The following is a 23,323-nucleotide window of genomic DNA, read 5'->3' as shown; positions in this document are numbered from 1 at the left end:
CCCTAGCTGATTTGGCTCAGTGGATAGAGCGTTGGCCTGCGGACTGAAGGGTTCTGGTTTTGATTCTGGTCAAGGGCACATGCCCAGGTTGCAGGCTCGATACCCAATAGGAGACATTCAGGAGGCAGCCGATCAATGATTCTCTCTCATCATTGATGTTTCTATCTCTTCCTCTCCCTTCCTCTCTAAAATCAATAAAAATATATGAAAGAAAAGTAAACTCATACCTTGTGATGAAGGAAACTACTGGATCGAACAAAGGACCAATAGATCTTCATGTTTGGGATATTCTGAAATTTCCAATCAACTTTTAAATATGAGTTGGTCTTGACACAAAATTACTGAAAATTATTAGCCTTGTCTAATAGTCCTTGCTTAAAACAAAACAACTCCAGAATCCTTATTGAGCAGCTTTTGGTTCAGTGTGTACATTTCAGTACACATGATCGTATCAAGTCACCTAGTTTTTTTAACAAAAGCTGCTGGGGTGGGGACATGTGTCATTTCCTGCCCTTCCCAGAGCTGGTTATGGATAGAGTTTATTACAGTTTGCTCTGAACCAGGAGAAAGTCTTTATTTTTTTTTAATGTTTATTGTTGAGAGTATTACAAATGTCCCCCTCCCCCCTTGCTTCCTCTACCCAGTTCCCACCCCACCCCACCCCTTCACTGCCCTACTGTCTGTCTCCATAGGTAAGATCTTTGGTTAATCTCTTCCCACACCCCTCCCGCCTTCCCTCTGAGATTCGTCAGTGTTCCATGCTTCCATGCCTCTGATTCTGTTCTATTCACCAGTTTATTTTGTTCATTAGATTCTTTTTTTTTTTTTTTTTTTTAGTAATTTTTATTGATGTTTAGAGAGAGAGGAAGGAAGAGGGAAAGAGAAACATGGATGTGAAAGCCTAACATCTATTGGCTGCCTCCTGCATGCCCCCTACTGGGGGTTGAGCTGAAATCTGGCCATGTGCCCTGACAAGGAACTGAACCAGCAACATTTCAATTAACTGAGCCACAGGGGCCAAAGCTGCCCATTTTTTAATTGGATTTTTGGCTTTTTTGTGTGTCATTAGACTTCTTGTTTGTTTATTTTGATTTTTAGATTTAATTGTTGATAGATATATGTTTGTTGCCATTTTATTGTTCATATTTTTTAAAATATATATTTTATTGAGTTTTTACAGAGAGGAAGGGAGAGAGATAGCTAGAAACATCAATGAGAGAGAAACATCGATCAGCTGCCTCCTGCACGCCCCCCACTGGGGATGTGCCCGCAACCAAGGTACGTGCCCCTGACCGGAATCGAACCTGGGACCCTTCAGTCTGCAGGCTGGCGCTCCATCCACTGAGCCAAACCGGTTTCGGCTTCATATTTTTTTTAATCTCTTCTTAAAGAATACCTTTCAACATTTCATGTAATACTAGTTTGCTGGTGATGAACTCCTTTAGCTTTATCTTGTTTGTGAAGCTCTTTATCTGATCCTCAATTCTAAATGAGAGCTTTGCTGGGTAGAGTAAGCTTAGTATTCATTATTTTGAATATCATATTGGGCCCACAGAAAGAACCTGGGTCCCTGATAGTTTCAGTGACCTTTTGCCAGAGTTAGCTCTAAAGGCTGCCCCCTACCTTTGAACTTCCCTTTAGGTGAACTAATACATTTTCTTAATGCTTAAGCCAATTTGAATTGGGTTTCCTGTACTGGTAGCCAAAATCACCCTCAGTTCCAAGTTACTCTTACAATCATTTTGTTATATCATGTCCCTATTTTTAAAACGATTACATAGGGGGGAATATTATATACATCCCATGATTGCAATAATAAGATAGTTAAAACAAATTGGAAGGAGATGTGCCAAAATGATTAATGTTTGTGTGTAGATGGATACTTTTCCTATTTCTATGAACTTACTATTTTACATGTTTTCTATAATGATCCTGAGTGACGTTATCAGGAGAAAAATGCACAGAAAATAAGATTGGAAAACAAAATGGTTGTTAGGTTTTGGAATCGATTGATTTTTCCCCTCTTATTTTTCAATTTTCTTGTGTTTATTATATTAGTTTTATAATTTGAAAATGTTTTTTCGTTCCTTCCCTGAAACTTCAAAGAGCAGGGACTTTTTCTCCTGCTTCCTTTCTCTCTATCCCAAGCATGTACACAGGGAGGACCATTTAGAGAAAATATGAAAACTGAATCATTCCAGACTTTAAGGCAGGCTTAGAAATCCACAAAGAGCACTTGCAATGGTCATATCACCCCAGTATATGACTCCCAGAGTGTTTCATTAACCTATGTTTTTTCTTTTTTTAAAATATATTTTATTGATTTTTTACAGAGAGGAATGGAGAGGGATAGAGAGATGCATTGATGAAAGAGAAACATCCATCAGCTGCCTCCTGCACACTCCCTACTGAGTATGTTCCTGCAACCAAGGTACATGCCTTTGACCGGAATCGAACCTGGGACCCTTGAGTCTGCAGGCTGACGCTCTATCCACTGAACCAAACCGGTTAGGGCAACCTATGTTTTTTCTTTTTCTAAATCTTTATTGTTGAAAGTACCTGTGTTTTTTTCTTTCAGAGCATTTATCAGTTTGCATTTATACATTTGTTATTGTGATTATTTGATTAATGCTTGTCCTCTGCTAAGCTTCGTAAGAGTAGGACTCTTGCTTATCCATGTACTGTATCCCCAGGATGTGGCCTATGGTAGACACTCAATAAGTAAATAGCTGTTGACAAATGAATGAGTAAACCAACTCAGTCAGTCTAGGCATTGCTTTTGGAATAAATGTTCCCAATTACAGGGGCAGAGTAATTCTCAGCACTCATAACCAGCATCTCTCCCCCTGGAGGTTATGGTCTTAGAAGTTACATTTTGACGGGACAGCAAAAAGACTAGAAAAAGTAATAGGACAAACAGCAAACCAAGTCACCTACCAAACGAGAGTCGCTAGGACAGGAGTCTGGAGTGTGCATTTTTCCACAAGTGCCCCAGATGATTCTGAATCAGGTGGTCTGAGGCCCACACTTTGAAAACATCCTATTAGAATCTGAGTATTCACTTCATTCATAGTCATCCAGCTTCCAAGAGAACCATGCTGACATCACTGTTTCTATTTAATGGGAATCAGTTTTTATTTTGCACTTGTGCGGTGCATTAACAAATTCAACATACAAGATAGCATTACATATTGTAGGTTAGCGTTACGGCATTATGCAATTTCACACGATTCATGTTAGCTTTTTCAGATTTTTTTTTTTTTAATTTGACACGTTTATTTTATTCTTGAGTTTCGTTTTTACAAGAGAAGACACAGGGTAAAGAAAGACAACCACATTGGAGAAGGATCATGGTGAGGGAAATGTCACTATCATGGCCATAATAAAAGCCTTCCAAGAAAAAGGACTTGCGTAATTCCCTCTCCTGAGCAAGCTGCCCCTGTCCCACAAACCAGTTCTGTCTGTTTTCATACCTAGAGCACTGTTTATAGCATGTACAATCTTGGCTGTGCTCCACTGAGAACTGAAAGAAGGAATAACTCATAAAGGGACTTTTGTTATTAAGAAAAACTCTTGTCTTCCCAAAGGAATCAAGATATCAGCAGAGAAGAACTGACTCTTGGAAAATCAGAAGTGACTATTCCCTAACCTATTCCTGACCATGAGTGCCTTGTGCAAAAACTAGGACGTGACTCTCTTGTCTTTCAACTGACTCTTAGGAGGAGGCATTCCTCTTCCACCCTTATCAGTTAGCTCTGGGAGGAACCAATGTGAAAGCCAAAGTCAGTTAAGAAACTTTGGGACAGCAAAGTCAAGGGCACGATGGATCAGGCCTGAGGTAGGAGGGAGGAAACCTGTACTTCCTTTTGGCCTTTTTCTGAGAAAAACACCGAGGCAGCTCACAGGCTACAGAACTACTGGTTCCTCCCCTGTCACCTCACTACCCACTACTCAGTAGACCCAACGAATTCAAGGAATAAAGCTACAAGGAGATGGGAAAGAGAAGAGTGGGGTGAGGCTTTTTCCCATACTTATATCAGGAGGAGCTACAGAGGCACACACAGCAGGGCAAAGATCAGACTGTCTCCACCTGTTGCTTTGCATTGTTTCTGGGAAGGAAACAAAATGGATTGCTCAGCAATTTCTGATCTTTAGACATTAAGGCGATGAAGAGGAATCCTTTAAATTTTTTCCTAATGGGGTTTCAGAATGCTCTTGTTAGATTTACATTAAACTATCTCAAAATGCCATGTTTAGAAAACAAAAATTATTTTCTTCTACGTATGATACAGTATTTACATTCCAATGGAGTATAGGACAGAGACTGGTGGTGTGAACCCAACTGATGGGGAGAGAGTGAGTCAGATTGTAGTGGGTGGGAGCTGACCGGGACAAGGACAGAGAGGGCTCTGTGCCTGCTCAGTACTGCTCTGCCTTGTCAAGAATCAAGGTTTAAAAAAACAACAACAAAAGGATTGGGGAGGAGCAGATAGGTGTTAAATCCACAAGAGCTAAGGGAACTCCAAAGGCAACATCACCACTCTCCATAGAGACTCAGCTTTTTAACTCCCTTCTCAGAAGGAAGTTAGAAAGCGACGTTCTTGCATGGAAGTGGACCTTCAATTTTAGCTAATCCCTCAGGCCTTGCTTCAAGCTGCTGCTGACTTAAGTTCCTCTTCAGACTAGCAAAAATACCGACTGCCTATCCAAGCATACTTATTGTCAGTGAAGTCTCTGCCACCATGAGAAGTCTCAGCATTAGAGACATGGCTGGACTAGGAGTAAAAAGAGACTTGAATTCTAATCCCAGCAGGATGCTGAATGCTCTCAACCTCTGTGCCCACTGGCAGAAGGAGGGTTGAACTCTGTGGTTCCCCTCATCCCTCCAGCTGGTTGTAAGACTCATAAGTTCCAAGAACCAAGCACTTTGTTTTGAGGGAAAAGATGTCCTGAAAGAATCCAAGTTACCTTTATGACTCAGTCCCATTGCTATTATTAAGAGTCATTGCTAAAAAATTTAAGGAGAATAATTTTTGAGGCCCTTTGCCTTATAAAGCAAAACTAACCACTAACCACACCTAAGCTACTTGAGAAGACTCTAAAGCTTCTCAAGGGTCAGAATTTCTGGAAAAACAAAGGCCAATTTAATTCTTCAAACATCTGATGATTTCTAACCCATCAACCAGAAATAGCTGTTGCTTCCATATCCAGCTGCAAAAAAAAAAAAAGGTGGGGGGAGGGGTCGCAACCATCTCATTTCTCCTCTCCTCTCTGTGTCCTCATACCTGCAAATAAGTGTTTGGGATCAGCAGGATGCCTTCATTGGTACTATCCTATAGCTGAAGTTGAAATTCCCAAAGCTCTGATTAGAGACATCATCTTGTTTGTAAACCCAATTCTACCTCATGAGTCTCATGTGTCCATGTGCTTCATCACAATTTAATCATAGGCTGCCGTCTACCCCTTCATAGCAGGAGAGCTGACAGCAAAGACGCCCCCAATCTCAAATAGTCTTTCTCCTGGAAACCTGGCCTAATCCAGTCCACCTTTGTTTCTTGGCTTACTACAGACCTCTGACCTGGAGCTCAATAAAAGAGCAGAGATGTCAGAGGGAATAGGAAGAAAAGATGGGGACAATGAAAATATGAGGTTTTACAAGAGCAAAATATCCTTAGAGGTGGGGAGAGTAACTGTTCAGAGAAGCCCAATAAAAAGAGGCCAATTTCAGGTAATCAGCAAATACAGTTCGGCACAAAACACAATTTTCATGGGTTAAAATCTGTAACTTGATATTGGCAGCTAGGCTAATTTCTTCAGTTTGTATTAGACATGCAAGTATAGGTTACATTGTTATATATAAACTTGTAGAGGTCTTTCCCTCTCTCTTTTTCCCCATTTAAAAAAAAAAAAGAATTTCTAGTGCCTTGCAAAGGAGAGAAATCATCATCTCTAAGAACTGGTCTGCAGCTGTGGTCACATGGGGTGTTCTTTGTAGGGTTTCTTTTGTAAGAAATTTTCTTCTACAACTAAAGTGAGGTTTTGAGTCCGCTTCTCTCTGTCACCTCGTTCCCCACCTTGTCCCTGCCCAGCCTGGCCCTGGGGTTGGAGGCAAGGAGCATAGGATTAGTACTCGCTCAGACTGTGCCACTTGGCCACAGGCTTGCGGGGGCTCTCGCAGACCTCTCGCCAGTGCTCAGCACCACTGGCTGTGACACTGTGCGCCCCCAGGATCAGCCTCCCCACCACCTCGTTCTTGGTGGTGCGATCAAAGTCGATGACGAGGAACTCAATGCTGATGTCGGGCAGGAGGTCAGTGGGGATGTCATAGATGAAGGACTCGTTGAAGACTGGGTTCAAAGTGCACTTCTTCACGTGGGTTTTCTTCTTGGCAATGCGCTTTCTGCCATAGTAGACGTTCACCTTGACATAAGGATCTGGGGCCCCCAAAGAGATAAAAAAAGAAGACAGGCCTATGACACAGTCCTCTCCTATGTAATGGTGGTTTCATGCTGGGAAGGAGGGGGTTCTGTTGTCCACGTCTTTGGTGGCCACCCCTACGTGGTCTTTAGTGACAGCACAACAAATGCCTGGAGCAAGGACTCAGCACCTGGCACGGGCTCCTATTAGGGCATCTCCCCAAAGGTCAAGATCCCATTTGCTCACCCAAAGCACTTGCCTGCCTAGGAAAATCTATAACCTAGATATTCACTAGGAAGAGAAAGTAGACACACAGAGGAACGCATGCGAAGTGACAGGTATAAGGGGTCCTGACGTGTGTGTGTGTGTGTGTAGGGGGGGTATCTGGGCCTCAGGCAAGAGGAGGGGGTGTCACTCAGACACTTAGAAATAGGTTGAAGTAAATAGCTGCTACCTGAGAGACCGGTGATATCCATCTTCGGTAAGTGTCTGGCTTTGAGGACCACCACCGTCATCCTCTGTGCCACGGGCTGATATGACAGAGACACCTGGAGTTCCCCTCTGCTGACGCACTTCTGTGAAGAAAGACAGCACATGAGAATCCGGCAGGGGGAGCAGGGCCTGGCACCGGAGAGTGCCGAGGAGAGGGAAGAGAGGCTGGAGAGGAAGCACAGGGAGGAGAAGGCTGTATGGCAGGTACCCAGCCCCCAGCAAGATGTTCCCATCACTGAACAGGGAAGGGATAAAAGGAGAAGTTCTAATTACCATCCGGATGCTAAATAAGATCACTTGCATGGAGAGGTAGCACAGCCTTGTTCTTTTTATTTTTTTAAATATATTTTATTGATTTTTTTACAGAGAGAAACATCGATCAGCTGCCTCCTGCACACCTCCTACTGGGGATGTGCCCGCAACCAAGGTACATGCCCTTGACCAGAATGGAACCTGGGACTTTTCAGTCCGCAAGCCGATGCCCTATCCACTGAGCCAAACCAGTTAGGGCTACAGGCTCCTTCTTAAGGGCCCAAACTCTGAAGCCAACCTGGCCTGGATTCAAATGGGCTACTTCTCGTCTGTATGACTTGGGGCCACTTACTTGACAATCGCTGTAGTACTTCAGTTTCCTCCCCTATAAAATGGAGATAAAAAGTACCTAATGGCTGGCCGGGTAGCTCAGTTGGTTAGAGTGTCGTCCTGATACACCAAGGTTTCGGGTTTGATCCCCAGTCAGGGCACGTACAAGAAGCAACCAATGAATTCACAACTAAGTGGAACAACAAAACTGATGTCTCTCTCTCATTAGTAAATAAAAAATAAAAAACAGTACCTCATTCAGAGGATTATTAAAAGGATTAAATAAGTTAAATGTTGTAACACCACGGTGCCTGGAGTATAGTGTTCGCGACAGAAGTGTATTCTCTCCTATTTCCTCATTTGGTTCTTGTGATAAAAATGCATAGAGGGAGGTAGGACATTTGGGTCTGAGCCTTAACGTTGCCACTGCCTCAGCACCTGCCGTGGGCAAGTCCCTGCCCTTTCTGCGCCTGCGCTCCTCCATGTCCCAGGGTGAAGATCCACACCTGCTCCGCCGGCCTCAGTCATGCACTTCAGAGTGTCCTCTCCAGGCAAGTCGCTTTCTTCCCTGTGCCTCCATCTTTGCCTCCCCATCTTTAAAGTTTATTCTAGGCCTCATTCTGAACTTGAAAAAAAACCTCCAGTCCTCCAAGAACATTTTACACACCTGGCTCACTACCTGCCAGGTTCTGGGCATCCACACCGGACAGGACTCAGGGGCTCCCAAGGAGCTTACTGTGCAGAGAAGAGACAAAGATGGAATAAGCAGAGCAGTCAGAAGCCTGTCCAGGTGCTGCCGGGAGGTTCAGGAAGGCGCTGCCCGTTGACATCCGGGCTGAGTTACGAAGGGTGAGTAAGAGGCCATGAGACAATGGGCAGAGAGAAGCTCCCATCAGGCAGGGTGGCAGGAGTGGCCGGTACAAAGGCATTGGGCCCTGAAAGGGTACACTGTGTTCAGAGGATGGTGAGAGGCGCATGTTCCTGATGCTGGGAGGCCTGGCAGGAGGGATGAGTCAGGAACCTGGAGAGGTGGGTGAGGTGAAGGTAAAGAGCAGTGGGGCACTCTAGCCAAACAGCAGAGTCACCCCCAGGCAAGGTGAGGTCTGTAAGTGTAGGAGTGACAAAGTTATGATGGTTGTTTTAAATATTTCATTAATAATATTATTATTCTAGTGAGAGCTGAAAAATGGAGAAAGACCAAAGTCAGAAAGCTCAGCTAAGGGCTGTTGCAATAGGCTAAGGAAGAAACGATGAGGCCTGGAGCCAGGGCTATAGCAGACGGGAGGGATGGGGGTAAGCTATGTCTCACGGAGAATGGTCAGGAGTTCTAGGTGTGGGTGGCTAATTGGATGTAAATGTAGGGAAGCGGGGAGAGATGGAGGAATGTTTGTTTGTTGGTTTTGTCTTGTTGGAGGATTATTAAGTTTCTAGCTTAGAAAGTGGGGCTGAGGCTGAGATAAAGAAAACAAAAGGAGGTAGAATTTGAGGAATTTAAGACAACAAGTTAAATTTGGGACAAAATCATTCCTCCACTATCAAATCAATATATATGTAATAACATGTATAGCTTATTATTATTATTTTATCCTTACCCGAGGTTATGTTTGTTTGTTTTTTAATCGATTTCAGAGAGTGAGGAAGGGAAAGAGAGAGAAACACCAATAGGTTGCCTCCCGTACGTGCCCTGATGGGGGGCTGAACCTGCAGCCTGGGTATGTGTGCCCTGACTGGGAATCAAATCCGAAACCTTTTGGTATTTGGGATGATACTCCAACTGAGCCACCCAGCCAGGGCCTCCTATCACATCTTATTCCTATTCCCAAAGAAATGTCACCTATTTCAGGAATTTTTCTTAGATTGAGCAAAATAGACTATTCTCACTACCAGCCTTACATGTCCATCAAAATGATTTATTGTGCATTTACTAAGTGCCAGGCACTCTGCCAGCAGCTAGGGCTGAAAAAATAGACAATGAAGAGTCCTTCCCTGGAGAAGCTGCAGGCTAGTGCTCTACCTGCTCAGGCGTGTCTGCCACAGGAAAGGACAGCAGCAGTAATCTGATTAGCGCGTCAATGAAAAACAAGGGGAAAACCTAATAGTTTGTGTTTTGATTATAAGCCTCACATCATCTCAGGGAAGAAAATTGTGATAATAAGGAATTCGATTATTTCATGTGGTTTAAAAAATTTCTCAAGACTATGTTTCATACCAGGAGCATATGAAAATGTCTCTCCCAGAGCATAGAATATGACTAACTATAATTTAATTTTGAAACTGAAGTACAAAAGAGAACAACAGACTTTAAAAAAGATTTGAGCCCTAGCTGGTTTGGCTCAATGGATAGAGCGTTGGCCTGCGGACTGATGGGTCCCAGGTTCGATTCCAGCCAAGGGCACATGCCTGGGTTCCAGGCTCCATTCCCAGTAGGGGGCATGCAGGAGGCAGCCAATCAATGATTCTCTCTCATCATTGATGTTTCTATCTCTCCCTCTCCCTTCCTCCCTAAAATCAATAATATATATATATATATATATATATATATATATATATATATATATATATTTTATTTATTTTTATTTTTATTTTTTTTTACAGAGAGGAAGGGAGAGGGATAGAGAGCTAGAAACATCGATGAGAGAGAATCATCGACCAGCTGCCTCCTGCACACCCCCTACCAGGGATGTGCCCGCAGCCAATGTACATGCCCTTGACCGGAATCGAACCTGGGACCTTTCAGTCCGCAGACCGACGCTCTATCCATTGAGCCAAACCGGTTTCGGCAATAAAATATATTTTTTAAAAACGATTTGATAGCTTTTCTCTACTAGATGGAAGTCTCACATTTTTTCCCTTACCCATCACATATATATTGTCAGCTTTTGATGTTATCTACAGGAAGTACCCTCAGCCAGTTTAAAATCACAGGCTGGTTGCCCTTGCCAACCAGTATACTCCTGGGCTGCTTCCTTTGGACACAAATCAGAATACAACCAGAGAACATAAACTCGTCTTTACGACTCTTACCCACAGCCAAATGGCATTAGGGAAGTAATCCCCCGGGAGAAAGAAAATCAAATGCCTTCCAAGACATTTCAGAACTGAGCTATCCAATACAGTAGCCACTAGCTGCATGTGTCTATTTAATGACAACTCATTAACACTTTAGTTCCTCAGGAGCCATATTTCAAATGCTCAGCAGCCATGTGTGGCTACCATATTGGACAGTGCCAATAGAGTACAGTTCCACCATCACAGAAAGTCCCAGCGGACAGAGCTGATCTAGAAAGCAAGAACCTTTGATTATTTGGGCCATTGCTCTCCTCCATTTCCACGAATAATGAAAATGTTAAGTAGATTTGATACCTATTTCTGAGACCATCCTTGAATACTGGTATCTAAATATTAAATATGCGATCTTTAAATATAATTCTAACTTTATATACAGAAGAAGGATACGTGGGGGTTAAAGGGATATTTGATTTAAAAAAAATAATAACACAGAGTTTTAGCCCTGGCTGGTGTAGCTCAGTTGGTTGAAGCGTTGTCCCATATACCAAAAGGTGGCAGGTTCAATTCCCGGTCAGGTCAGGGCACATACCCAGGTTGCAGGTTCAATTCCCGGTCAGGGCACTTGTGGGAGGCAACTGACCAGCATTTCTCTCTCATATCGATGTTTCTTTCCCTCCCACTCCCCACCTCGCTCTCAAATTCATTCAATTAAAAAAAACACCACTAACTGCAGGAGGCAGCTGATTGATGTTTCTCTCTCATCGATGTTTCTGACTCTCTCTCCCTCTCCCTTCCTCTCTGTGGAAAATCAATAAAATATATTTTAAAAAAAACACCACTAACTATAGTATTATAGTTTACATTTCCTCAATATTTGTTTAAAACTGTTTCCTAAATCATTCATTCTAGCAAAATCTCCCTAATCTAAACCTCCACGTCCCTTCCCTAGGTCTTTGAGAAAGCGGACAACTTCTGGTTACCCTTTTAATATTTTTCTCCCCTAAAATCACTCCTCAGGCAACCGTTTTCCTTCTGCCCCCCCCCCCACCTTTGCCATTTTACATGGGCAGAATGCCAGTCCCCATTCAGCTGCCCCTTTGTGATACCCAGGTCTGCAGCCACAGCACTACCTGAATGCCATTCCATTCTGCATCGAAGAACAGTTTCATGTCCCCTCATTCCCCTCCCCTTCTTTTCCCACCCAATCCCATTCCAAGTAGCTTTGCCAATGGCTCTTTTTCAAAGGCTCTTTGTCAAGGGCTGGGAGCGAGCTCTGTTTCCCAGTCCCTTGGCTTAATGAGGCAAAGACCCTGTTGTGGGGCAGACAAGCAGAAGGACAAGGGGGAGAAAGGGTTTTGTCCATGCCTGACGGAGTTGGGAGGCTCTGCCCTCCCCCAGTGGAAAAGGGGAACAGGAGCATGGGTCCTAAAGCACACATACAGACACAGAAACACTTAGGTGAGGGAGAAATCTGTTTCCTCCAACTAGCAGAGCCCCTTCCAGAAAGATTTTCTAGCCACAGAGTCATTGCATTAGGTGGAGCCACACATCCACGATAAACCTTCACTGGGGTTAGGAGTACGAAGGGCCACCTCCACATCAATCACAATCGTGAGAAAATAAAAGAAACAAAAACCTTAATGTTCCACCCTCTTAACCTCCCCAGTGCACATACAGAGCAACCTTCTTTATTGTTCCTGGGAAAGTGACATTCCTTTTTCTTTCTTTTCAGTCCCCTTGGCCAGAATGGATGACCTCTAAGGTCCCTTGTAAATCTGAGGTTTTAAGAATCCTTTCGTTAAGTGACCATTGTCCCAGGTCAGCAACACTAGATTGGACAGTGGAAAGACAGGAAAACAATGACCTGAAGAAATTAGGAGTCTAACTCCTCTCCATTATCCACTCTGCATTTCTCTTTTCCCAATGTCTCTTCTTTATTCCCCAGCCCTCTCTGCATTGTCTCCCTTCTCTTTGTGGGGAATTTATTATGGGAATATAAATTCACGTTAATTTCTATCTAAATAAAATACTAGGAAAAAAGCTGCTTGCCACTAAAAAAATATAAATAAATAAATAAAAAATTCAAGTCCCAAAGTCCAATTCAGAGATTTTGGGTATTACAGAGTTTATACTGTGATCTCCTTTTACTAATTGTCAAGAGTTAATTTTTCATGCTTCTTATATCTTTTTGTATGTTCATAAGAACCAAGAGTGCCCACATAAAGTGATCCCAGGAACCTTCATGATCCAGCCTAGAGGGAGCCTGAGGCCCAGAGATGTTAACTACTTGCCCAGACTAAGGTAATGAAATGGATAAAGTAAAAAATGATGACCAGTCCTGGGCTTCTTCAACGGGACTGCGCTGTATAATGGAAAGAACAAGACATGAACTTTCCGCTGAAGGCCAGGAAATACAGTTAGTAGTGGGGAGCTATATAGAGAAATGCAATCCTCACCACCACGCGGGAATCTTTGGAGGGAGATAATTGGGCCCCATATTATAAAGGAATGCTTTACACAGACCCCACCCCCCCAAAAAAAGCTCTTTCCAGACAGCGTGGAGTGGTCCCGAGCAGCTCTAACCGATGAGCTCAGGGGAGATCCAGAGAGGGCAGACTCTTGGCTACAGCAGGGAGGATTTCGGGTGGCACTGGGAGGCTGTAGTGCTAGGGAATCGCCAGGATGAGTGATCAGGGAGGTGACAGTCCAGTCGTGGCTCAGGCTGGAACACAGCCCTGCCCGTGGTCACTGGTGGGGAAAACGCTGGTAGGAAGCCGGGGGGTGGAAGGCTCTGGGCTGCACAGGCTCCGGGTGACCTGCGTGGGGCCTCTCCCAGGGAATGTGTTACTAAGGACTGCAGCCCTGGCTTATCCCTCCCCGAGGGGCGTGAATAAAATAGAAAGAAATCTGGCTCATGCCAAGAGCCCCCCTGGACGTTCAGTAAGTGCCCCCTGCCCAGTGTCCTGGATGAAAGTTCAGGTCTGACTTCCAAGCCCTTGCTATTAACCACTTATATTTAATCCTGAAAAAAGCAAATGAAACTCTGCGTTAAAATGTCAACTATGTCTTTCAAAGCACCTGCCAGTATGGTAATTGCCAAAATGGTTTGTCTTTCCTCCACTCCAGTGAAAGCTCCCCTAGGGCACTGATATACCAGGGATAGTATCTCATTGGAGCCACGGACTGCTGTAAGGAAGGTAGTATTAGCTCCGTTTTACATTGGGGGGGAAGCTTAGAAGGGTTATTCTCCCATGTCACACAGCTGGAAAAGGGTGAGCTGGAACATGAAGCCAGGCAGTCCAACTCCAGAGCCCGAGGGCTTAACCATAGAACTGCATTGCCTCCCCAATTGTGGAGGACAGGTACACATTTCTTGTACCCCTGAAATGACAACTCAAGAGCCAATGCTAGCCCAATGGGAGAGAAGGCTCTCACTCTTCCCCCCCCCCCCCCCCAGCTTCAGCTTCTCACGCAGAGAGGAGGAATAGAGAGAGAAATATCTGTAGCAAAGGAGGTTTGGGCCTGGCTCAGGGGCTCGGAGGCGAAGCAATTCATTAAATTGCATTTATAAAATGGTTACTAAAAGACATACAGACATGATACTATTTATACCCCTAGGATTGTGTTAAATATCTCCAAAGTTTTTTCCTCACTAGATGAACGTAGTAAGAATACTGAATTTCTGCTGCTGGGAAAGAAAAGCAGAGGGGAAAAATTATTGAGCTACTTTCAAAGTTGCTCAGCTGTGAGAAATTCACTAGAGGAAGATCACACATTATTTTGGAGGAAAAAAAAATGAGCCCCTACATCTAAGCAGGCTGGGTGCAGGGTCAGGATCCCAGCGACTAAGTGAAATTTCAGAAGCTACCTGTCCCTCTCTCCCCAGGAAGCTGCTTCGTAGAGGAGACCTAACCCGCCAGGCCCTCTGTCTTACCCTGACCGCGGCTTATTCTTGGTAGGTGAGAGCTTCCGCCCCTCAGTCCCTCGCTGCCACCCATTCCATCCCCTCCCCCTTCCTTCCACTTGTCCCCTAAGATCTTGTCTCCCCCAACCTACCATCCCTCCCCAACACACACTTCCTCCTCACCTGGATGTTCCTTTTGATGATGTCCCTGGTCAGCTGTACCTTGCCTGTGCTGGGGTCCACCCCGGCCAGCGGCACCATGACCTCCCCAATGACGTCGTCCCGAGAGAAGCGGTCAAAGCTGAGGACAAGGAAGTGCAGCACCAGGTCCTGCAGCTGGCTGTACGGGATGCCGTAGAAGGTGAAGGTCTCATCAAACACCGGGTCCAGGGTCTTCCGCAGCACCCTGGTCTTCACCCGATGCCGCTTGTCGGGAAGGATGGTCATTTTGATGTAGGGGTCAGAGCCCTGGGTCTGGTCATCCATCACGGGCAGCCCGTGGGCCTCCTGGATTGTCACCACCAGGGCTTTTTTGGGGAAGTTATAGTCCACCGAGAAGGTGAGGGATCCCAGCATGACGTCCTCCTCTGGAGATGACGGAGAACTAGTTTTGCTCTCCCCAGGGGTTAGGCTTGCCATGGGGCTCCTCAGTTCTTCCCCATAGTCCACTTTGATGGGTAATTGGTCTATACAAGATCCAGAACTAGGTGGCCTGGGACCCTTGTCTCGGCCCAGCAGGCCGGCCTCTGCCGCATCCACCAACAGGTTCCCCTGTCCACCTTCCCTCCCGGGGCCATCTTTGTCTCTTCGCACTTTGATGATTTTCTTTTTGTTGCTGAGGGTCTCTGGGTATATGCTGATGCCTTTGAGCATATGAATAAACTTGTACGGTGGGTTCTTGTGCTTCTTCTCTGTCTGCTGGTGGCAGCATGTCCAGACAAAGACGGTCACCGAGACACACACCACCAGTACGGAGGCCCCGATAAGGCCTGCCACCACCGGTGACATATCTGAAGGTGGAGACCAGAGATGCGTTAAGGCAGGTGGACCTCAACCCCCTTCCAGAGCTCTCCTACTTGGGGCCTCTGCTGGAGTCAAGTTACTCCCAACCTAGCCTCCAAAACTAAGTTTGCTCATCTGGGCTTATGAACTTATCCGCCCTCTTAGAAATGCCCTCCTCCATCCTCTCAACCAACCCTTGGCTCTTCCTTTCCACCAAACCTGGATGAAATATTTACCTTCTCCAGAAAGACTTCCCTGAGGTGCCCACCCAGCTCCCTGTTATGAACTTGGTTGTTCTAATAATGATTTGTTTCACGTAAGCTGCCCTGTAAGTGTTGGAAGGTCACCTTTTTACATGGGAACCCATTCACCTCAACTGTTACCCCAGGGCACGAGGTGTGTCTGGGCTCAGGAGGGTATTCCACAGCATCTCGTGCAGGGTTTGTAAACAGTGGGACTGTGTTGACTTACTGGTATGTAGGGTGAAAGGATATGGGATTGACTTCAGTTCATTTTAGTAGGTTGCTCAAGGGTAGCAAAAGTGGGTGGACGGTAATAAGAACAGTGGGTCTAAGTATTTTTTTAAATCTTCACCTGAGGATATTTTCCCATTAATTTTTAGAGAGAGTGGAAGGGAGTGAGGAAGGGCAAGAGAGAGAGAGAAACATCGATGTGAGAGAGACACATTGATTGATTCCATCCTGCAGGTGTCCTGACTGGGGCAGGATTGAACCTGCAACCCAGGTACATACCCTTGATAGGGAATCGAACCTGAGACCCTTTGGTACATGGGCTGATGCTCTAACCACTTAGCTCACCAGCCAGGGAGGGTCTAAGTACTTTTAAATTTGTTCTAAATTTCAGCTCCTAGGTATTTAAAAATGGAAGAATTTTAGAAAGAGAAATATAGAGACTGTGGAAAAGTCAGATCTTTGCTCAAATGTCACCTTCTTAGTAAGATCTTCCCTGACCACCCCATTTAAAAGTGCAACCTTCTCCATTCCAAAGACCCACACTTCTTAGCCCTGCTTAATTTTCTCCATGTGTCTGCTCTTTCTTTCTCTTTCTCTCTCTCTCATACACACCCACATACACAAGAATATATATAGACACACATATAAATTTACTGTTTATTATCTATTTTCACTAGAATATAAGTTTCATGAGGACAGGTATTTTGTTTGTTTTGTTTATTTCTATATCTGCAGCACTAAAGACATTTAATATATACAGTATCTGTTGAATAAACAAGTAACTAAAGGGAAACAGATTTTTTCCTTTCCTTCCTCTAGTCTTACCTGTCTTTTCCCCACACAAGTTGGCCCCTGACTTAGATAATTAGGTTCGGGGTTAATTCCCCTTTATGTTCACTGAAGCCAATTGGTCTAGATACAGCCTCTAGTTTTCTACATTACTTGACTTTCTTAAGTTTTTTTTTTTCAATTATATTTTACATTCAATATTATTTTGTATTAATTTCAGGTGTACAGCATATTGGTCAGACAATCATACAAAGTATTCCCCCTGATATTTCCAGTACCCAAATAAATAGATATTACAAAATTATTGACTATATTTCCTATGCTGTACTTTACATCCTCATTACTATTTTGTAACTACCCCACATAACTTTTTTAATGTTTTGCATATATATACTTATGTATTATGTTGCATATTAATAACATGTAATGTATATGTGTATACACACACACACACACACACACAAATTACAATCCTCTGTGGCAATCACAAATATTGAAACCCATTGTGCCATAATACGGTCCCTTGAATTTGAAATGTTATTATATAATTTTGTTTCAATAGAAGCAGAAACATAACAAACCCCACATTACTTTTTTAAGGAAAGACTTGGGCAGGGAGAAATAAGAAAATAAGCGTGACTCCAGAATATTCCAGATTCTTCCTGGAACATCCTTTCACCAGGTCTGCCTGGCTCTCTGCCTCTCATTGCAGACCTCTGTTCCAACTTCACTTTATCAGAGAAGCATTTCCTGACTGCCCCAAGTGAGCTAATATCCCTATTACCTGCTTTATTTTTTTTCTTCATAGTAGTTAATACGCCCAACAATTTCTATTTTTCCTCACTAGATAAACTTAATAAGAATACTGAATTTCTGTTCACTGCTATATCCCCAGGTCCTAGAACCATGTGGCACCTGGCAAGTGTTCAGTGAACAAATGAGTTAGTAAATTCAAAACAGCCTCCACAGATTGGATCAAGAGGGTGAGGTCAATATGATTACATATATCAAGGAAAATTTAAAATTCTATTTGGTTTTTAAAACCTATCAATAAGCAACAGGAGACCTTACTTGACAAGGATGAGCAAAAATCACTTAGCAGTTTGGGTGACCACAAGCGTGGAGTATAATTAGGCTAGAGCCAACTTATACTTTTTAAAATATATATATTTTATTGATTTTTTACAGAGAAGAAGGGAGAGGGATAGAGAGTTAGAAACATCCATTAGCTGCCTCCTGCACACCCTCTACTGGGGATGTGCCCGTAACCAAGGTACATACCCTTGACCGGAATCGAACCTGGGACCCTTCACTCCACAGGCCAACGCTTTATCCACTGAGCCAAGCTGTTTAGGGCCCAACTTATACTTTGAATACAACGTCTGGATCACAGGAGGGTAGTATAATTTCATCTGCACTGGTCACAACACATATGGAGTGTTCGGTCTAGCACTGACAGGAATAAACACTGCTTTTTTTTTTTTTTTTTGTAGATTTATTATGTCCCTGCCAGGCATTGAGTTAGAGCTTCCTCTCTTTGAATCAAAGAACTCATTAAATAGGTACTATTAATATACTCACTTTACAATGGAGAAACCTGGGGACTCAAATCTGCCCTAGGCCAAGTAATGGCAGCCGGCAGTGATGGGATTTAAATACTGGTTTGCCTGACACCAAAGTGTCTCTACATTATAGATAATCAGGAGAGTAAAAGATCTGGGAACCACATCCAATGAAGAAAAATGGAAAGGACTGAAGGAGCTGAGAGGTCTAGGAATAATAACTTCCTTCAATTATTTAAGATGCTGTGATGGAAGAAGGTGTGATTTGATTTTACTTTGGAGTTTAGGCCCAGCACCAGTGCGTACAAGCTACAGGAAGACAGATCTGACTCAATGAAAAGAGTCACATTATTATTTCAACGGCCTCACAATAGCCCAGATTGCTTCATAAAGCAGTGGATCTATAACTGAAAAATTTCAGAGGTTGAATCATCACCATTGGTCAGGGATATTCTAAAAGGGATTTCTTCCATGGAGATTGTGCTAAATATCTCCAAAGTTTTTTCTACTTCAAACATTCCATGGTTTCATGAAAGTTGGGACCAGGTAAGAAAAGAAGGGGTTAGTCCTGGCCGAGTAGCTCAGTTGGTTAGAGTTCGTCCTGATACACCAAGGTTTTGGGTTTGATCCCTAGTCAGGGCACAGACAAGAAGCAATCAATGAATGCATAAATAAGTGAAACAATAAATCAATGTTCCTCTCTCTAAAATCAATAAAAATTAAAAAAAAGAAAAGAAAAAGAGGAGTTACATTCTAAAACAATATAGTTAAGGAATAAAGCCATTAACAAAATCAATCAAGGTGACCATGTCCATACTAAGTAATACTAGTGTTTATTCACAGAGCATTAAGTGAAAATAAGAGTTATTAGGGAGAGAATTTTCACAAAATGGGACACCCTTGGTGTTCAGCTCATTGAGAGCAAGCAGAAATAACATCCTGCTCATTTCTGAATCCCTGAGTCTCTTGCATCTAACACAAGGTCAGTAAATATTTATTTGAACAATTGATTGGTTTCAATTGTCAATCAAAATGGCACAAGCTGAAAAAAATGGCTCTCTATTCACCAATAAGGGACTTTCCTGAAAATTGCTTGCTAATGATTAGTGAAATTGAACATTGATTGTCTCTGTGAGAAGAGGAAAGCAGGGAACTACCGAGACAGGTGTATCTTTGAGAATGATTTGAAAGAGAGATCTAAAGGCCATGTTGGGAGACATTTGAGTGATCCTTTGTGATCTACCCTAAATTTACTCTGTGATCCCTAAGGGAACCCACTGTTGCTTCCCATGCCTTCGCTTTTACTGCTAGAAAATGCAGGTGGTGTGGGTAAGAAAGAAGATGAAGGATTCTTATCTTTCAGAAGGACAGAGAAGGAAAAGAAAACAGATCAATCCATTTGTAAATCACCTATGTGCTTTTCTCCACCTTATTGCCCACCTTTGCCCTACTTTTTTCTCAATTATTTGTTAACCTCTGCCTCTCCTTCCACACACTAAAGGCAGTTAATTAGAAAAACCAGGGATGCTGAAACTCAGAACCCTCTGTCTTGCTTTAGTCAAAAGGTTGGTGGGAAAAGGAAGCTGGCACTAATATCTGAAGTGAGTGCTTAAAGTAGTTGTAAATTGCAGTGACCGATGCTTCTTGCTCCTTTTGTACTCTGAGGTCATGGCTAATTGAGCGTTGGCTTGGTGTATCTCCCAAGGGCTAAGGCATCTGAAGTGAAGTACTCTACGAGACATGAAAAAGTCAGAAGTAACAGTTCTTTCGTAGGAAACCCTCTGTAAGGGTTGGAAGGCCTGTGAGACACATCTGGGCTATGCCCAACTCTGCGAGTCCCTGACCAGACCTCTTATTGACTTCCTTTACCAAACCAGCTTTTCCCTGTCACGTAGACCACCGTGATACAGATAGGAGAATAAACTTCGGCATCAACTGGACATTGGCACTACCCTCACTATTTTGTGTAACTTTTATCTATTTTATCTCCCTGAGCCTCAGTTTCCTCAACTGGAAAAAGTATATATAATAATTCCTACATCAGAGGATATTTGTAAGGATTAAATAAAATTTAGTATGTAAAAGGCTGATAAAATTTATTTTCTCTTTTCCACTAATAGTCTTTTTAAAGGAAATCACACCATCTCACTTTCCAAGGAATTGGGAAATGCAATTAGAAAAAAATAAAACAACATGTTGAAAAGAAGGCATAAAAAGAAAAAGAAAGAGCAGAAAGAAAATCATAGGGTGCTCATGCAATCACCAACGAGACATCTATTTTAGAAATTTAGGACTCAAAGAACAGCAATGCAGAAGGTGAAGTGGAAGAAAAAAATATCAAGATTTAGCCTTGAGAATCAAAGGGAACAAGAAGTTAATGGGTGTGATCTGTTGTCTAGATACTTGCCCTAATCTGATGTCTTCTGAATATTGAGAGAATGGAGCACATTGAGTTTTGCTCATTTCCATAAACCTCTCACTGGAGAGTGAGAAAAGCCACTTCCATGTTGGATTGTGGACCCACCCAAACACTGGATGCTCAAAACTTCTGGATTGTCTGAGGGTTAGGACCTCTTAAGGAATATGAAGGGACCCTTGGCTGACAGCACTCTCTCTGGCTTCTACCATCCAAACTGAGGTAAGTAGAATTGAGGGAGAAGCAGGGAAATTCTTTTTTATATTTCTGGACCAGGAAAACATAGCACAGGTAGTTTGTTACCCTCGCATATTTTGGAGGAATCCCCTAAGAGGAAAAAAAACTTGTTTCTCGAGCTTTTCTTTCCCACCTTGCCTATTTTCCACCCCACTCCCTGCTCCAAGAAATGTAACAGATCTTGGAGCCGCGCCGAGATGACGTAATGCTGTCTCTGGTACACAAAGCGGCCTCCCCCGGGCTGGGCCTCTCTCGCCCCTCCCCCTCCGGCCTGGGTCGGGCCCCCACCAGCTCCAGCACGAGCGCGGGTGAGTCCCCCTGTTTGAAAAGCCAGCCCAGAGAATGGGGAACAAAAGGCCTGGGAGGAAGCGCCTAGGCACTGCCAGGAGGCCCAGAAATAGACATCACGTCATCCCCTAGCCCAGCAGCACCAAGCGCCATTTGGGAGCATCAGAAGGACCCCACCATTACGATGCAGAATAGAACTTGCAGGGCTCACGGTTCCCCTCAGCCTCAGCACCCAGCTGACCGGCTTAAGGAGTGGCTTCCTTTGAGCTCCCCACCCCCGCACCTCTCTCCCTAGAGGCCGCTGCCTCCGCTGGCTGCCATCCACACACAGCCCACAGTCTCCAAACTGCCATCTTGATGCCCCATCCCCCTTGCCATCTCCCTCCCCCGCAGCCCCGAGGACGAGGATGGGGAGGAAGGGGCACCGCCCTGCGTGCCCCAAGGGGGAGGGCTCGGCCTACTCCACCTCTCCTCCCCCAGAAGGAGGGGTTCACGTCCTCTGCAAACTCTCTGCTTCTCACCTCCAGCAGTGCTGACGGTGCACCATACAAGGTGTTGGCATCCTGGACCCCAGAGCCTCCATGTCTCTAGCCTTTCCCAGCCTCTGCAGCCCGCAGTTTAAGTTCAGGCTCTGCCCACTGCCCACGACCCACCTCCACAGGCCCGATTCTAGCGGGGCTGGCGCTTGAAGACCCTGGTCTGGGCTTCATTCCTGGTGCCGCCCCCTGGGTTCCCCTAGCTTTGCAACTCTTTCGATTACCGCAGGCTTAGTTGGACCGACTGTACTTACCAAAGCTAGGTCGGATATTGGTGATTTCGGCCATGTCGTAATCAGAGGCTATAGCTGTAAAGGCTGTTGCAATGGTCAGACAACTCCGGGAACCCTGGATCAGAACCGAGGCCGCCGCTGTACAGCGCTAGGTCAGGGGAGGGGGGGGGTATCTGGCGGATGCCTCCTGTGACGGTCTGGTCCCTGGTTGCCAGCTGCGGTCGCCTCTTAAGATGCTCCAGGGATGCTCTGAGCTAAGGATGCAGGTGCAGCCAGACTGGTCCTGATGCGAGGGAGGCCCCGCCTTCTTCCGAGCGGTCCTCGGCAGAAGACTCCGCCTCTGTCCGAAAAGTTCCGGAAGGCAGTCCCCGCCCCTTTCCGGAAGATCTCTGGGAGGGGACCCCATCACCGGGATTTCCTGAGAATAAGACCCGCCCACTGACAGGCTGTTGGTCTAAAGGAGCAAAACCCAAGGATAGAGTAAGAAGTGTAGGTATGTTATCATAGAGAAAATTTAGATCCTGTGATTCCGATCCGCTGGGCTTAATAGAGCAGCGGAATGTTCTGGCTGAGAAGGGAGCCCAGGATTTTGGAAAAACAAAATTCTATATGTCTGCATTTCTGTATCAATTACCATTATTTTTATGCATGTCCGAGCCCACTAAAGGTTATTATGGAAACTTAAACTTCAGAACCTCTAAAACTCTGATTAAAGATCAAACCTCGTGATGGATGCACAACTCTGAACATTTTCTTATAATAATTTATTTATACAAGTAGAACGGATGTATTTTGTGGTGTGTAAATTAAAGCTGTTTTTATAAAAAGACTAATGAAGCCCTAGCCGCTTTGGCTCAGTGGATAGAGCATCAGCCTGCGGACTGAAGGGTTCTGGGTTCGATTCTGGTCAAGGGCACGTACCTTGGTTGCAGGCTCCAGGGCGAGTGCAGGAGGCAACCAATTGCAACCAATTGACGTTTCTCTCTGTCTTTCCCTCTTTAAAAAAAATCAATGGAAAATACCCTAGGGTGAGGATAAAATAAAAGATGTTGAAAAACAAACATAAATAATAAAATAAATTAATAATAAGTAAATAAAAAGACTAATGAAGAACGCCAAAGTTAATCAGCGCTGCATATTTCTTTTTTAAAGTGTCAAGTGCTTAGGGCTGCTTAGGAGAGAGAGCATGTGCAAACCAACAGATGACCGGAGGCTCTGATATTTGAAACCCTGTGAGCCACAAAACTTTTCCAGGGAAGATACTCATATGCTGCAAGTTCAAAAGCAGGCCACAAATGAAACTCCAAGCTTCTAGAGACTTCCTTGGCATTTGGGAGAGTTAGGGTGATTGAAGCTAGAGTCAGACTGCAGTTGTGCCCATAA

At 44.2% G+C, this 23,323-nt stretch overlaps 1 protein-coding gene across 2 annotated transcripts; it reads right to left on the bottom strand.

The window, feature by feature from the left end:
• Nucleotides 1-2,233: 2,233 nt before the first annotated feature.
• Nucleotides 2,234-22,247, bottom strand: SYT11 (synaptotagmin 11). 2 transcript variants are annotated; one of them, XM_079760988.1, is made up of 4 exons: nucleotides 21,962-22,247; nucleotides 14,588-15,414; nucleotides 6,869-6,992; nucleotides 2,234-6,434 (listed from the first exon to the last, which is right to left on the bottom strand). In XM_079760988.1, exons 1-4 carry the CDS (start codon nucleotides 21,993-21,995, stop codon nucleotides 6,124-6,126), a joined length of 1,296 nt encoding a protein of 431 aa, XP_079617114.1. In that variant the 5' UTR covers nucleotides 21,996-22,247; the 3' UTR covers nucleotides 2,234-6,123. The 2 variants fall into 2 exon arrangements, with proteins under 2 accessions (XP_079617114.1, XP_079617115.1); XM_079760989.1 differs by having other exon boundaries at nucleotides 6,869-6,989.
• Between the last annotated feature and the right edge of the window lie 1,076 nt (nucleotides 22,248-23,323).

Source organism: Cnephaeus nilssonii, assembly GCF_951640355.1.
Source record: "Cnephaeus nilssonii genome assembly, chromosome: 21".
Lineage (NCBI taxonomy): Eukaryota > Metazoa > Chordata > Mammalia > Chiroptera > Vespertilionidae > Cnephaeus > Cnephaeus nilssonii.
This window is presented reverse-complemented; position numbering and strand designations above follow the sequence as displayed.

Excerpts from the sequence above, each read along its gene's own strand:
- SYT11 (XM_079760988.1), bottom strand. The coding sequence starts at position 21,995 with ATGGCCGAAATCACCAATATCCGACCTAGCTTTG. Across the intron at positions 15,415-21,961 it reads CAATATCCGACCTAGCTTTG|ATATGTCACCGGTGGTGGCA; the intron begins GTAAGTACAGTC and ends CTCCACCTTCAG. Across the intron at positions 6,993-14,587 it reads TCATCAAAAGGAACATCCAG|AAGTGCGTCAGCAGAGGGGA; the intron begins GTGAGGAGGAAG and ends CTTTCTTCACAG.